The 14,506-nt window shown below is 40.1% G+C and overlaps 1 protein-coding gene across 2 annotated transcripts; it reads right to left on the bottom strand.

Annotated features, from left to right (window-relative positions):
* Nucleotides 1-2,940: 2,940 nt before the first annotated feature.
* mgat3a (beta-1,4-mannosyl-glycoprotein 4-beta-N-acetylglucosaminyltransferase a) lies at nucleotides 2,941-13,280 on the bottom strand. Of its 2 annotated transcripts, XM_053637766.1 has the most exons (4): nucleotides 12,983-13,280; nucleotides 7,714-7,814; nucleotides 5,004-5,238; nucleotides 2,941-4,440 (listed from the first exon to the last, which is right to left on the bottom strand). In XM_053637766.1, exons 2-4 carry the CDS (start codon nucleotides 7,746-7,748, stop codon nucleotides 3,184-3,186), a joined length of 1,527 nt encoding a protein of 508 aa, XP_053493741.1. In that variant the 5' UTR covers nucleotides 7,749-7,814; nucleotides 12,983-13,280; the 3' UTR covers nucleotides 2,941-3,183. The 2 variants fall into 2 exon arrangements, with proteins under 2 accessions (XP_053493741.1, XP_053493742.1); XM_053637767.1 differs by lacking the exon at nucleotides 7,714-7,814 and having other exon boundaries at nucleotides 12,983-13,279.
* Between the last annotated feature and the right edge of the window lie 1,226 nt (nucleotides 13,281-14,506).

The following is a 14,506-nucleotide window of genomic DNA, read 5'->3' as shown; positions in this document are numbered from 1 at the left end:
ACAAACAAAAAAAAAACCCCAAACATTAAAATGCAAAGTGTTTTAGCACCAATTTGTAGTCAAGATATTTATTTAAAATATTTAAGCAGCTTATTTTATTCTAGAACCTGGAACAAAACCTGCAGTGTTGCACAAAAAGAAATAATGATGTTGTAACAGTTTTATGATGAAACACCAGAACCAGAGAGAGCAAGACCAGAGTCCAGAGTCTTAAAACTAATTCGAATTTAATTAGAATTCATCAAAATATAAAGTACAACAGGTTTGTTGTTGTTCAACTTTCTTTTCTGTATCTCTTTTACTGTTTCTCGAGACCTAACATAGGTAAACCACACACATCCTGTTTTACTGTTTCGCACACACACACACACACACACACACACACACACACACACACACACACAGAGATCACAGTACTGACATGTTGCTCAAATCAGATTATTACTTTTATTTACCTTTCATCACATAAAGAGTATTTTCAGAGCTGGAGGAACTGTTATGATGGAAATTACTAAGAGCAGTAAAATGGTTTATGACCCAAAGCTAACACACACACACACACACACACACACACACACACACACACACCCTGAACACTGAGCAGGTTTTTGGGGGAGATAAGAGGTGTTGGCGAAAGGTGGTGTTTGTGGTGCTCTATAGTTTTCACCCCCAACCACAGAAAGTTTTCATTTATTTTGTACTTATTATGCTACAGTTCCATTTGGTTGTATAATATTCATTATCCCTAATATTAGCTTTACAAGAACCGTAGCATATAGAACTCGCTTATTTTATTTAGAGTAAAAATAAATAAATAAATAAAAACATGCTTAGCCACACCGCACCTCATCATGCTGGTGAACTGAATAATTAGCAGGTTCTTACATTCATGAAACAGGATCTATATTTCTTATAGGAACCCTTTCTGAGAGGAAACATGTTCCAGACACATGGTGAAGATTTGTTGATGTGTAGAGATGTTTTGTTTTTAATTCTGAATCAGCCCAGTTACTCATACAGACATGTGCTGATGTCAGAACTCAGTACTCTAATGAAAAAAGGTCGTGTGTGTGTTGGGGGGGGGGGGGGGGGTGTGCGGTTTGAGGAAAATGTCATTGAGCAGGTGTGATGAAGGGGAGTTACTGTCACAACACCAAAGTTGATTATTTTGCAATAACGTCAACAGTTACACTTAAAAAAAAAAAAAAAAAAAAAAAAAGGCTTATTGATGAATGACGCATGATAGATTTTTATCCATTTATAAAAATCTATCATGATACCAGGAAACAGGTTCATTCCCGTTATCGGAACATGAATAAAATTAGAGAAACAAAAAAGTACATGCACAAAAATTACGTTATGATTTTAAAAAATATATATATTTTTTTAAATAATAATTTATCAAAGAAATGCAAAGAATCAACATCATACGTTCTTATCCGTATCCACTGTAAATAAATCGTAAAACAGCATCGTAGCTCTGAATAATGACGTGGGGGATAAAACCTGAACTGACCTAGTGGATAGCATGCACATAAAATACTAAAGGGAGCGTTAGCGAGCTAGCATATTTACTGATAAATATTAAATATTCAATGAATAGCCTGTGAAAACAAAGGGCTAAGACTAGGGCTTTTATGTTTAATTACAATTTCATTTACATGGATCATCACTCTCGATTATTAAAGTCCCTCAGAATGTGTGTGAGGTCAGGTTCCAAGACATTATTAATTAATTTCAATCTTTATACTGTCCTGTTGTACTTGCAGACAGTTTTACTTCCTTCTATAAAAAAAAATATCTGCAGATATAGACTTAATGTGGGAAAATGAGCTACAATTGGTTCTATATCCAGGATATTTTCACTACCTTAAATTCTTCTGATCACACATACACACACACACACACACACACAATGTGACATAAAAATCTGTCTCTGTCCTCTGGTAATAGTGAGCATTTTGGCATTTGGTCCCAAGCCTCTTATGATGGTGGTCCCAAGCCTCTTATGATGGTTGTCCCAGTGGTCCCAGTGACATTTTCCAGTGGGACGGTTGTCCCAGAGACAAAACCCAGTGAAAGGCTTGGATCCTGTTTCTGCTCCCTCTGTGAAAAAGGCTCGGGTGTTTTCTTGCACTGCAGTAGCCTTTGTTTGGACAAAAGTGAGGAGGAAGTCACCTCCTGACAGCCTGGCATCTCTCCACTCACTTGGGTAAAGGCCACTATCCATTTGCTTGGATAAAGACAGCTAACCACTCACCTGGATAAAGACAGATAACCACTCACCTGGGTAAAGGAACTTAGACACTCACCTGGATAAAGGCCACCAGACACTTGCTTAGGCCAATAGTTACACACCCGATTAAAGGTAACTAGCCTCACACCTGGTTAAAGAAATTAGTCACTCACCTGGTTAACTAGTCACTTGAATAGTTAAATGTAACTAGCCGCTCAACTGGTTAAAGGCCACTAGACACTTGTTTAGTTAAGCTTAAATAGCTACTCAACTGGCTAAAGGCCACTAGGCACTCACCTGGTTAATAGTGAATAGCCAATTGCTTATTTCAAGATAACTAACCCCTCACCTGTTTATTTAATAGAGAACTGTATTACTTCAGTTATTAGTACGTGGCCGCTAGCTAAATAACTTATTATTAGCCCAAGGCAGTTAACTGTCTGGCATTCATACAACAAGGAAGAAATAAAAGAAGTTAAGGAACTAACTGCCAGTTTTTTATGAGGCTAGCTGATTAGCTGGTTATCCATCAGCTTAATGGCACCAGTTTAATATCACCAAAGTTCATGAACAGGTTGTTCACGCAGGGCAGATAATTAATTATCCAATTACTAACAAGGGGCCAGGGCAGTGGCACTGATATAATCTTATTCATCTTCATTATGTCAGTGTGTGAAATCAGGACGAATAAAGAACCAACATGAAGTCGAATTAAAACATTTATATATGCACGAGAGCTTACATGCAGCAGTACACTCCTACTGTACTAGCTTTCATTTACTATTCAAAAAATATTATGTTCAGTAATCATTTCTGCTTAAGTACCAACTTTGATAAAGCAAGATAAAATGGCCTTGCAGGGTTCAATTACTTGACCAAAGATGAATTAGCATTTTGGGGTATTCCGGCTATCAGGTAGACATTATGTCATACTTTGCTGCTCATTTTTACCCCTTCACATATGGATTCTCTAACAAATAGCGATACGTCTCATAATTATCCAGCAGATATTTGGGAGCAAACATGTGCTCTTTAGGGTCTGCTAGAGGATAGCTTGATACTGTCCCATCAAACCAGCCACCAGTTCGTATTAACTCCCTGATGTAACTCAGTTTCCGTTTCTCCTCAAAGTCTCCCCAGCGAGGAAAATCTCCATTTTGTGCAGAAACAAGTTTATAATAAATTCCCTCTGGTGTGAAGCACCATGAACAATGCCATCCTGCGTAGTGAACCGGGCTTCCGATGGACCACGGCATTAGAACTTGTCCTGACTTCTTTTCGTACTCCCGGAAACCCAACATGGAGTAATAATTCCGCCGTCGTAGCAGAATCCCGTCCCCTTTATAGACTGAAAGAAGCATGCCTATGGTGCATCCGGATAAAATGTCCAGCGTTCCCGGCTGCCTCCAGTAAAATCCATACAAGGACTTCCGCATGTGAATCCCAAATGGTTCTGTCCAGCCGTCATAGAGTTTGAGGAAAAGCATTCCTTCCCGAAGCGGAATCTCGTCTGCGTCGTCCAGAATGAACACATCGTCAGGTCTCAGACCTTGAACCCTTTTCAGTCCGTTTTTGGTCAAGAAGGTGCGCAGGTAATCGTCTGCAATCCAGCCATCAGCTCTGCCTCCTTTGGGGAAATGGTCCAGGAAGACGTAGAGGATTTTGTCCTTCACGTAATCGAACGTTCCGTTGAGGAGGAGTCGGAGGAAGTTCAGGGGTTTGGCTTCACCATATGCACTGTAGTTTGACTCACACACCAGAAAGAGATCCACAGCACCTGCTAGTTCATGAAACCTGGCATGCAGCATGTCAAACTCATGATTGATGTTGATCGCATTTATGATTCGACGTGGAACCTTCCTGGGCTTCAGGTGTGATTTGGTGGGAAGATTTGAGTGTTGCACCACTGTTGGAATGCCACAGTTAGGGCCGTGCCAACCTTGGTGACAAACGCAATTTGGGTGATCTTGAGGAATGGTTCCATTTTTTCCACGTTGCTCCAAAAGCACACTTTGAGGTTCACCAACCATGGCATCTCCCAGCTTATTTGATTCCATTTCTGTCCCTTCAATGAAGCACAGCACTCCGTTCTCAGTGTGGCTGAAGTAGGGTGTGGGATCATTCTGCAGAATGTACAATCGTTTTGGAAGATCCCCGTGTGGACCTGAGGGGTTTAGCAGGAGCAAATCTTCTTCTGGTGGGTTCTGTAAGAATAAGCAAAGCCAACATCTATGAATATCCAAATTTCTGGTAGCAGAAAGTCAAGGTGACAATTCTAAAGATATTTTACAATTCTTCCAGGGTGTCTAGTCGCACTGGTGTACAATTACAATACATTGTGAAATGGCCACATGTGCCACATCCCTACAGTAATAAATCACCTACAGTAATGACAAACATGACAACAAAAGGTCTCATTTAGAGTTGACGATAATCCCAATAATCTAGAGGCTAAGAACCCTTCATGCACTGCAAAAATAAACCAGAATACTTTCCCTTGTTGCTAGAGTGGTGCCCTCAAGAGTACATTGGAGTACATCAAGAGTTGTTCCTTTAGTAATTATCTTTTACCGGGTAAGGTGCATGTGGTGTAACCCAAAACTTTAAAGGTTCAGTTATGTACCTTAAAATTATAAACGCTGTAAACTAAAGATACAAAGGGGTACCCTTGATGGTACCTCACCAGCAACAATGAAAATTACAGTCTATATCCTGTATTTCTGAGAGTTTTTAGTAGTGCATGGTTGGTCAGTGAAACTGACTTTACCTTCCTACGATTTGCCTGCAGCCTAATTGCCTTCTGCTTATAAGTGTCAGAGACGAGGGTTGCACTCAATGTGCCTTGCCAGAGTACGCCTGTGAATCCTGACAGTCGAGAGCTGTAAGTGGACAGTCCCTGCAGCAGAGCTTCCTGATAAAGAGTTTTATAACAATACAACAGAGAGAGCAAACAAACTCCGGCTGTGCAGAGTATTATGCGCCGGTGCCTTCTCACTTTCATCCTGAGAGAGAGAGAGGGAGAGAGAGAGAGAGAGAGAGAGAGATCACAAACATTACAGTAGACTGTACGTTTCATTCCTTTTTACCAGGTATGTTGCCTGTAAAAATAATTTTTTGCAAACTTCACCAAACCAAAAAAATCCAAACCAACACCACACACATCTCACACATCCTGAGCAGAGTTTTACAGAGTTTTCAGCTCGGTACTTCTTCCTGTTCTTGCCGGTTACTGGACACTGAGCTCTCACTCAACCCTATAATCTAATAAAGCTTTGCCGTGCAGTATGACACTGTCTCGCACCGCTGCACTCATCTCACACCGCTGCATTCTGACATTACCACAGTAACACCGTTTAGCCGCTAATCAGATTTTCCCATTTAACACACCTCAGGTTATTTTACGACTAGGAAAGGAAACAATATGCCTCTGTGTTTTACAGCCATATGAACAAATGTGACTAGATTGAGAATACCACTTCCCTGCTCCTGAAAGGTTGATTAACCATTCTGAGGCACTCCCCTCTGATTTTCTCCCTAATTTATTCTTCGCCAATCCTCACCTGCTGGTTAGGTCTCCCCATATCACACGACAGATACCAGCCCAGGAGCGTGAAGGCTAACATGTGCTTCTTCCAAGACACACCAATGCATCTTTTCAAACTGCTGCTCATACTGCATCACGGGGTGATGTAACACACTCAGAGGAAAGAGCTATTTACGACTGTTTATAGCTGATATAATGTGAGAACGAACTTGTTTTTTGTTCACATTAAATGTAACTATAAACTGATTAAGCATGAATTTATTCTGAAAGTAATTAATAATAACAACACAATCACCTACAGTAAAGGACAATTTTCCCAGGGTGTGTGTGTATGTATGTGTGTGTGTGTGTGTGTGTGTGTGTGTGTGTGTGTGTGTGTGTGTGTGTGTTTAGAGTGTATTAAGGGATTGGCTACAATGACGCTTTTCTTCTTGAGGTCCTACCCACTGAGACATAATTCTCAAATGTCTCAGTACATACAAAAGTGCTCTCTCTCTCTCTCTCTCTCTCTCTCTCTCTCTCTTTCTCGTTATGGTAACTCTACTATAGTAATATAAAAAACTACAGTCATTACTGTAGTAAATTTTCTACACCTGCACTATACTGTACTACAATATGTGTGACAAGCTTCACAGCACAGGTGAATATTGTAAACCTTTGTAGTACATTCTAATGAACAACAGAACACACTGAGGTATCCCATAGTATTCTATAGTAACTCTAATATTTCAAACACTGTTTATCAATTCACTGTAGTCCCTGTAATTAGTGTACATTAACAAAGTGTAGTAAATATTATTACAGTTTACCATAGTAAATACTAAAGTATACTGCAGTACTTTTTCATGTAGGCTTTTGCCACGAAAGCCATGAAAACGTCTGTGTAAAAAGTAAAATAAACTTTATTTTTGTCACGTAATGGAGGTTGAGACGGATGCAAGTGCAGATCCAGGCAAAAAAATCCAAATCATGAAACACAGGCATGGTCAGAACAGGCAAAGGGTCAGGCAATCGGCAAACAGACATGAAACAGGCAAGGCAAAGCACGAAACGAGAAACAAGAAACAAGCTCAAAAACCATGAACCAAAACACAAGTAACAAAGCACAAAGGTGGTAACACTCAATACTTTGCATCGAACGATGAGACATGAGGGGTTTAAATGACAAATGTAATCAAGGGTGAACAAGACTGCTGAGAGTAATGATTACACATAAGAGAAACAACCAATAACAATACAGGGGTGGAGACAGGACATAATCCATAACAAAACACAGGTATCAAAAGTAAACAAAGTCAACGTCATTAAAAAACCTGGAAGCAAGGGGAATTCATGACAGAGCCCAACCCCAAGGAAGCTATTCCTGGAGTGCCAAAAAACACTCCTTCCCCTCCACTCCCTTCCAGTTCTGGACCTCTGGGTAAAAAGTCTTCACAGCCCCTTCAGGTCCCAAAGCAGGCATTGTCCCACAGATAGCAGGCTCCTCAAGGACTTTGCAGGCTGAACTTGGTTGGAACATGAACATGGGTTGGGAGGCTGTTTCTTCGGCCTCAGGCAGGAACATGTCTTGGGAGGCCGTCTCTTCGAGCCTTCCACTGGAACTTGACGTGGAAGGTTGCCACGTTGACCTCTGGCTAGAGCTCGGCAGGTGAGACCACCCCGTGGGTCTCAGGTTGGAGCTCTGGAGTCGAGGTCGCCACATTGACCTCTGGCTGGAGCTCTACAGGGGAGACCACCTCGTGAATCTCAGTATGAACCCCAGCCACTGCCTCTGTTCAGGATTGGGGTGCGCTAGGCTCAAAAAATGTAACTGGTAGAAAAACAGAAAATACTCAGGGTAGCCAAAAAATCCATTGTAAGGCTCTGGGGGATCCATGGCAACCCACTGAGGAAGCTTGACTGAATTGTGTCTCAGTATGGTGTTCTTTATTACCTTGCCATGATGTCTCCTTCACTTTCCTGCTGCATCCATGGTGTAGGCAAAGTATTCTGTCACATAATGGAGGTTGAGATGGATGCAAGTGCAGGTAAGAGCTTTATTAGATGAGAGATAAGCAAACAAATCCAAATCATGAAACACAGACGTGGTCAGAACAGGCAAAGGGTCAGGTGATTGGCAAACAGGTAGGAAACAGGCAAGGCAAAGCACGAAACAAGAAACAAGGTCAGTGGGGCAGTGGTGGCTCAGTGGTTAAAGGCTCTGGGTTACTGATCAGAAGGTCAGGAGTTCAAGCCCCAGCACTGCTAAGCTACCACTGTTGGGCCCTTGGGCAAGGCCCTTAACCCTCAACTGCTCAGTTGTATAAATGAGATAAATGTAAGTCGCTCTGGATAAGGGCGTCTGCCAAATGCTGTAATGTTAATCAGCTGCTGTAAGGAGGGAATTTCCCCAATGTGTTATCAATAAAGTTTATATTATCTTATCTTAATCAAAAACCATGAACCAAAACAAGAGGAACAAAATACAAAGTGGAGCAAAGAGACACAAGGGGTTTAAATGACAAATGTAATCAAGGGTGAACACAAAACAGCTGAAACTAATGATGACACATAAGGGAAACAACCAATAACAATACAAGGACAGAGACAAGACATAAACCATAGCAAAACACGTGTCAAATGTAAACAAAGTCAATGCCACAAAAAAAAAAAACGAAACGCGCGCTCACGCTTCAAGCTTTGGAGCGCACTGCCTACTAACATGCTAGCGCGATGCGAAATTGTGACAATTTTTGCTATTGTTTTTGAAATTTTTGGCTCCTTTACAGGAATAAAACCTGTTTTTCCTTTTTGTCTTAGACTACGGTGATGTTGTGTACTTGACTGCCTTCACACAGAGTCTGTGTACGCAGTGTATATACAGCATACCATGCTTTACATTTTATCAATGACTGGAAAATACGCTACACACCACTGTGAACCGTACTGTAGAGATCAATGGCCATCAGTATACAGTACGTGCACAACCAGACTCACTTTAATTTACAATTCTATACCAAGACTTGTCCCTCCTATGTTTATTCATCTCTTTTAAACACACGTAGTAGGTGCAACGGCTAGCTTAGGAGGTCTTGTGACTCGTATCACTTACTGATTGTGTAACACCATATCACTAACGTATAGGAAAAGACACTTTTAGGTTTAATCTTTGGTCTCATTTACAGTTTAATCCCTGAGGTTTATTGAGCAATAGCAACATGAAAACAATAAGAAAGAGAGAATATAATATATAATAACAAGAGAAAATCAGATCTCTCCTTACTATTTACATCATTTCCATAGAAACAGAATTTATTTCTTTTTCCCTTAGAAACAAAAGGCTCAGCGCTTTCTCCACACAACAGTAATCTCACATTTTAAAGGAAATAGTTAAAGGAAAAGTATACTAGGTGTCAAGGTTTTTTTTTTTTTTTTTAAATACGGCTATAAAAGTGTTTGAGTATGCAAAGAAAAATACATTTTTATCAATCATTTCGAATTGTATCTGGGCAAGAGATTTCAGACTATTTTAATCATTTAATTGTAACTCTTTGGCCAACGCTTGGAAAATATAATAATAAAAACTTTATGCAGTAAATGAACCAGTGAACAGACAGAAAAGCTTTTGTTACATTTCAGTTAGCAACTTTCCAGGTGGACGTTCGGTTTTAATTTCAGTTAAACCTCACTTTTTTCTCCCTCGTTCGTCACAAATGTTTGTCACAAAGTTGTGTTCATACCTAAATGATGAAATCGCTGTTAAATATCCGGCGATATTAAAGAGAAACCGTTAAAGCAAAGAGATTTTTCTCTGGGATTAGTGAGTGAGAGGTGGAAGGGTTGAACTAGTGGCTTTCGTAGAGTTCAGGAGGTTAAAGATGGTTTGAAAACAACAAAGGGGGGAAAAATGAGCTGGGCTTGAAGCAACCTGAGGAAATCCAATCAATCGTTAAAACAAAGCTAATTAAACACTAGAATATGAAATTATATCCTGAGTATAAGTAAACAGACCATAATAATCAGCTAGTCTTTAATCGTGTAAAAGAAGCCCTGAGAGAAGCGTGTAAACTAACATCGCATTTAAACACTGACTTTATCCCCTGCTGTAAAATCTGTGCAACTGCACGCGTTCATTTCTTTCCGTCTCACTCGTCCTTGCAGACGAACTCTATGCATTTGCATCTTTGTCATTTGAATGTCCTGCACATTTTGCAATTTTGTGATGCATGAAGCCTTTAAAATGAGATGTCCAGCTGTCTAAAATCTGACTGAAGATATTCTTATTGTTCAACGTGCCATGATGGTGTGCATTCTGTTAAAACTCTAACGGTTAATACGCACGTGTTAAGTCACGTCATCTCGGCAGGTTTCAGCTAATAAAAGCACAGTTCTGGACTGAATAAATAAACAAATAAACACTCTTACACTCATACATCACAGCGTCTTGCGAACAATCGCAATTTCTATTGATTACAGAATGGCAATTTTTGTCTGTTACATTTAACGTTGTGAAAGTTAGTTTGTGTTCTCACTTACGTTATAAGCAGCTTTAAACAGTCTTTCCCAAAAAACTGCAAAGAAGCATAAACTCCTCTGTCTGTTTTTCCAAGAATAAATATATACTATTTCTCCGTTTATAGTTACATTTAAACAAGTTAGTTCCTGTTGTCACTTATGTTACAGCAGCTATAAATAGAGTTCCCTCACCAGCCCTTTCTTTATTCTCTTTCCACAAAGAAGCGTAAACTCCTCCGACCCGAAGATGTCGGAAAACTTAAACTCACAGCTTTACCTCTGACTGTTCCAAAGCGCTTACACTGGAGACTCCTTCCTTCCGTACACGACTCATAAACACATTTCTCCTTACAGATTATCTTCACCACATCAATGATTTTTTAAATCGGTTTATTATCAGCGGAGCGTCCGCCGTACAAGTCCCTGCGAACGAGCTGTCGCTATAGAAACGATAACAAATTAGAACAAGTGCATTAATATAAACCTGCGCTACTGTCCGAGCCGCTGTTCTAGAAAACTAATCAACACCTTTGACCAGTCAGAGTCCAGCGGCGCTAAATGAATGTCGAATCAAATGGATAAAAACTATGCGTCATCTTTTAATAAATGAATAATAGTCATCTCTGGTGAACTGCTATGGTATACGAGGAATAAAACACTTGGGGAAGTGCTGCTATAAGAAAAATAACTTCTCCGCTTCATCAATCAATATGTAACAGCAACATGCCGAGTGTTAATTATTGACTTTTTTCAAGCATTTATTACATCTGATATGACTATGGTGTGACTAGCTGCTTGTGTTGCATGTGGTGTGAGGCGTTGGTTCAACATGGCCGTTTTTTTACTTCCTGTTAGTGAGTAAATCATCAAACCCCCTGAGCAGATCTTACCAGCATACATCCACATCATCTGATATTAGCATGGTGTGTTCAAGCAAAGGTGTGTCCCTGAGCTCTGGCCTCATAACCATCAGCGCAGTGTGTGTGCACACACCAGGGTTTGGTCATTTATCAGCCTTCTAATCATCTGCAAGAAATGCACGTGACGTGTGCGGCACGAGAACTTCCTCCCGGGCTTGTTTTGATTGCGCCATGGGATTCTCGGTGCAGGTTTGTTTAAGTAACAACTTCTGATGGCGTCTGATTTCTCCACATCTAACTGAAAGGTTCCACAACAGCCAACAGGGGTGAATACTTGTGCAAGATCACATTTTATTTTGCAAATCATTTTGTGAACTAGATTGTCTTTTCCCACCACCACGTCAGCAGTTTTGTGTGTAGGCTCATGACCTAAAATCTCAGTTTCAATTCCTACAGTGTATAATAAGCTGATCACCTGGGCAGGATGCTGTAATATGCAAATCAGCTCCCAAATGTCAACCCTCGCTCGACTTCCTGTTCTGTGTGTCACTGTCAGAGGTATCGCATGACAGATCTTTGAAAAAGATGATATTGCATCTTTTTTTGCTTAGCTTCCTCATAGTTACTGGTTGTGTTGAAACACAAAGGAACGGGCGTGACGCACTTTTGAAAAATGCTGTGGATCAGGACAGTTCACAGGTGATTGACTCTGGACGTGAAATGAATTCATTAATGAGTTAATTATCCCAATCCTGCAGGATGAGTAAATTAGCCATTAGAATGACAGCTCCAGCGGGTTTAAAACCTCGTTTATTTTCGCACATGCCACAATATCATAACTTTAATAGAAATCTATAAATGCGTTTAGGACACGGTAACAGTTTGTGCAGTTTGCCCATGTTCACGTTGAACTGTCTGGATGCAAGAGTTTTTATTACAGGCCTAGATGCAAATACGGGTATTTTTGAAACTGAAAATGTTCGGATCGCGATCTGCCCTGAGAGATTATACAAAAGGTGTTCGATACACTTTCAAAACTTCTCCAGGGTAGTTATAGTTACAATGGTGTACTCCGGTGTGGTTTGGAGAGATTGGATTTCGCTCTCTTTTAGAGAACCATGTGATACCTTAATCTGTTTTTCATCCAATTTCAGCATTCTTTTATTTAAGGTTATTGTTCGTGACACTGTACGTTATCCCAATAAAATCCTGGCCTCATTCCATTGCAGACTGTGTGATAGCACGTGTCTCTAGTAATGTCGTCAAACTGGAATGTTTTCATAGACTCAGACGTGCTTTAAAAGAAATGTGGGTGGCAACAAAAAAAAAACAGCCAAACAGTGTAAATGATACTAGATTACAAACGAGATCCGTTCGAAAGTTTGTGCCCCCTTTCTGAGTGTAGTATAGATATCATTTACCTCTGACCTCTTTCACATATACTTATCAGATGTTCGGTCATTTCACTTACGTTCTTCCCCACATTCCACCCACCCACTCTCTCGCTCTCTCTCTTTCTCTCTCTCACACACACACACCTGCATTATAATTCATTATAATTCACCCACAGACCTCACTAAGATGTTGCAAGGGAGATCCAAAGTTCATTTTTAAGTTCTTGTATTTTTAAAAAAAAATTTTTTTACTTTCGCAGCTGACTGTGTAAGAGCGATCTCCAGCTGAACTGAACTTTGTGAAATACAGGAAGCTGTCAGTAATGCACTGCATTTCATGTAGAATTAGTTGTTTTCACACACACACAGCACTGAACTGACCACCAATCACACACAGAAAGAGAGACAGAAACAGACAGAGTAAAAGCAGTGAAGCTCCCTCTCTGTATCTTACCTGGCCAGGTATGTCTGCAGCCTTGCCTTGTCACTTGTCTCACCATCCACATTGCCTGCAACACAACACAACACACTCCAACACCGTCTGACGCATGCACACAAAGCAACAAGAGAAAGAGAGAGAGAGACAGCGAGTAACGTGTGGGGTGGAGACTAACCTCTTACTTCCTCTTCTCTCTGATTATCTGTCTTTCACTCTCTCTCTCTCTCTCTCTCTCTCTCACACACACACACACACACAAGTGCCAAATTCTAACCTTTTTCAGTTCTGTCTTCAAGGTTTTTTTTTTTGACAATTTAATAATTTATTCATTTTGAAGAATGTGTCCTTAGATTTTAACACATAATTGTGCGAGCACTTAGTTCTTGTCCAAAACTGCACAAAGAAAAAGAAAAAGGAAGAAAGTTTATGAAGGCATGAAGGAGGTGTGGCCTGTGTGTTAGTCTCAGTGAAGGAGATGTGGCCTGTATCTGTAAGTCTAAGTGAAGATGTCTAACATATCTAATTACCAAACTATATCTTCACTTATTAATTTATTGTTTTTTGGGTTTTTTTTTTTTACTATTTTACCATTATTTCTTGGTAGTTTTATAAAGATAAGTGTGTAAGCATATAAAGACCTTTTAATTTAGGTCTTTAGGTGTCAGACATTACAATTTTATTACAAAGTAAAAATAAAAAAAAAGACATCTCTTTAGAAAAACAAAGTATCCACCTGTGAAAGAAAGACACCTTCAGAGTTGTACAAGAACTCCAGTGTAAGATTTCCATAAATGGAAAAGAGATCTGTTGATGTGAGAATTTACAGCTCTTAAAACAAGTACAGATCTCAGTCCTGAGTTCTGAAAGTTCAGATTCTGAATATAATACCATAAAAATGTCTTGTAATCGTACATTCCTGGAGGACTACAGTGTTGTACAGTCAAGTGTCTTATCCTGTTTAAACACAGCTGATGCATTTGGCATGTTCACTCAGGTGTGCTGGAGCGGGGAAAATGACCCTCTGTAATTTGCACCTTTGGCCGGAACAGTGTTTTGTAACCACAGAGCTTTAGTAACAGCTATAAACAGACATTCCCTCGCCAGCTCCCACCTGTTTCCATCCAGTTGGCCTTTTACTGATAAAATGGTGTGCGTGGTGATGTCATCCTTTAAAAAAAAACAAATTGTCACATAAGTTTTGGTATGGCAAACGAAATCTGCCCTTGAGCCATTTCAATACATAATTTTGTGTATATGGCAAATTGTGGCTCTTTTGCATGTCCTCAAATCTTTGTAAAATGGAGAAAGTGTTGAGACAATTAAATGAGATTGATTAGCTTACTTTCATTTTAATTTCACAAATAATTGCAGTTGTAGGAAATATCAGAGGACGAGTTCAGAATGGAGCAGCTGCTTGTCTGATAGGGCTCCAAGCATGCTGAAGCCCATGGGCATGGGCAAGTGCGCGTACTCAGGTCGTTACCATGGAGATATAAACAACCCGTTGTCACACGCCGTGGCGCGAGCTGCCAAAAAATG

Source organism: Ictalurus furcatus, chromosome 12 (assembly GCF_023375685.1).
Source record: "Ictalurus furcatus strain D&B chromosome 12, Billie_1.0, whole genome shotgun sequence".
Classification (NCBI taxonomy): Eukaryota; Metazoa; Chordata; class Actinopteri; order Siluriformes; family Ictaluridae; genus Ictalurus; species Ictalurus furcatus.
The sequence above is the reverse complement of the archived record's forward strand: the minus strand, read 5'-3'. Positions and strand labels throughout refer to the sequence as shown.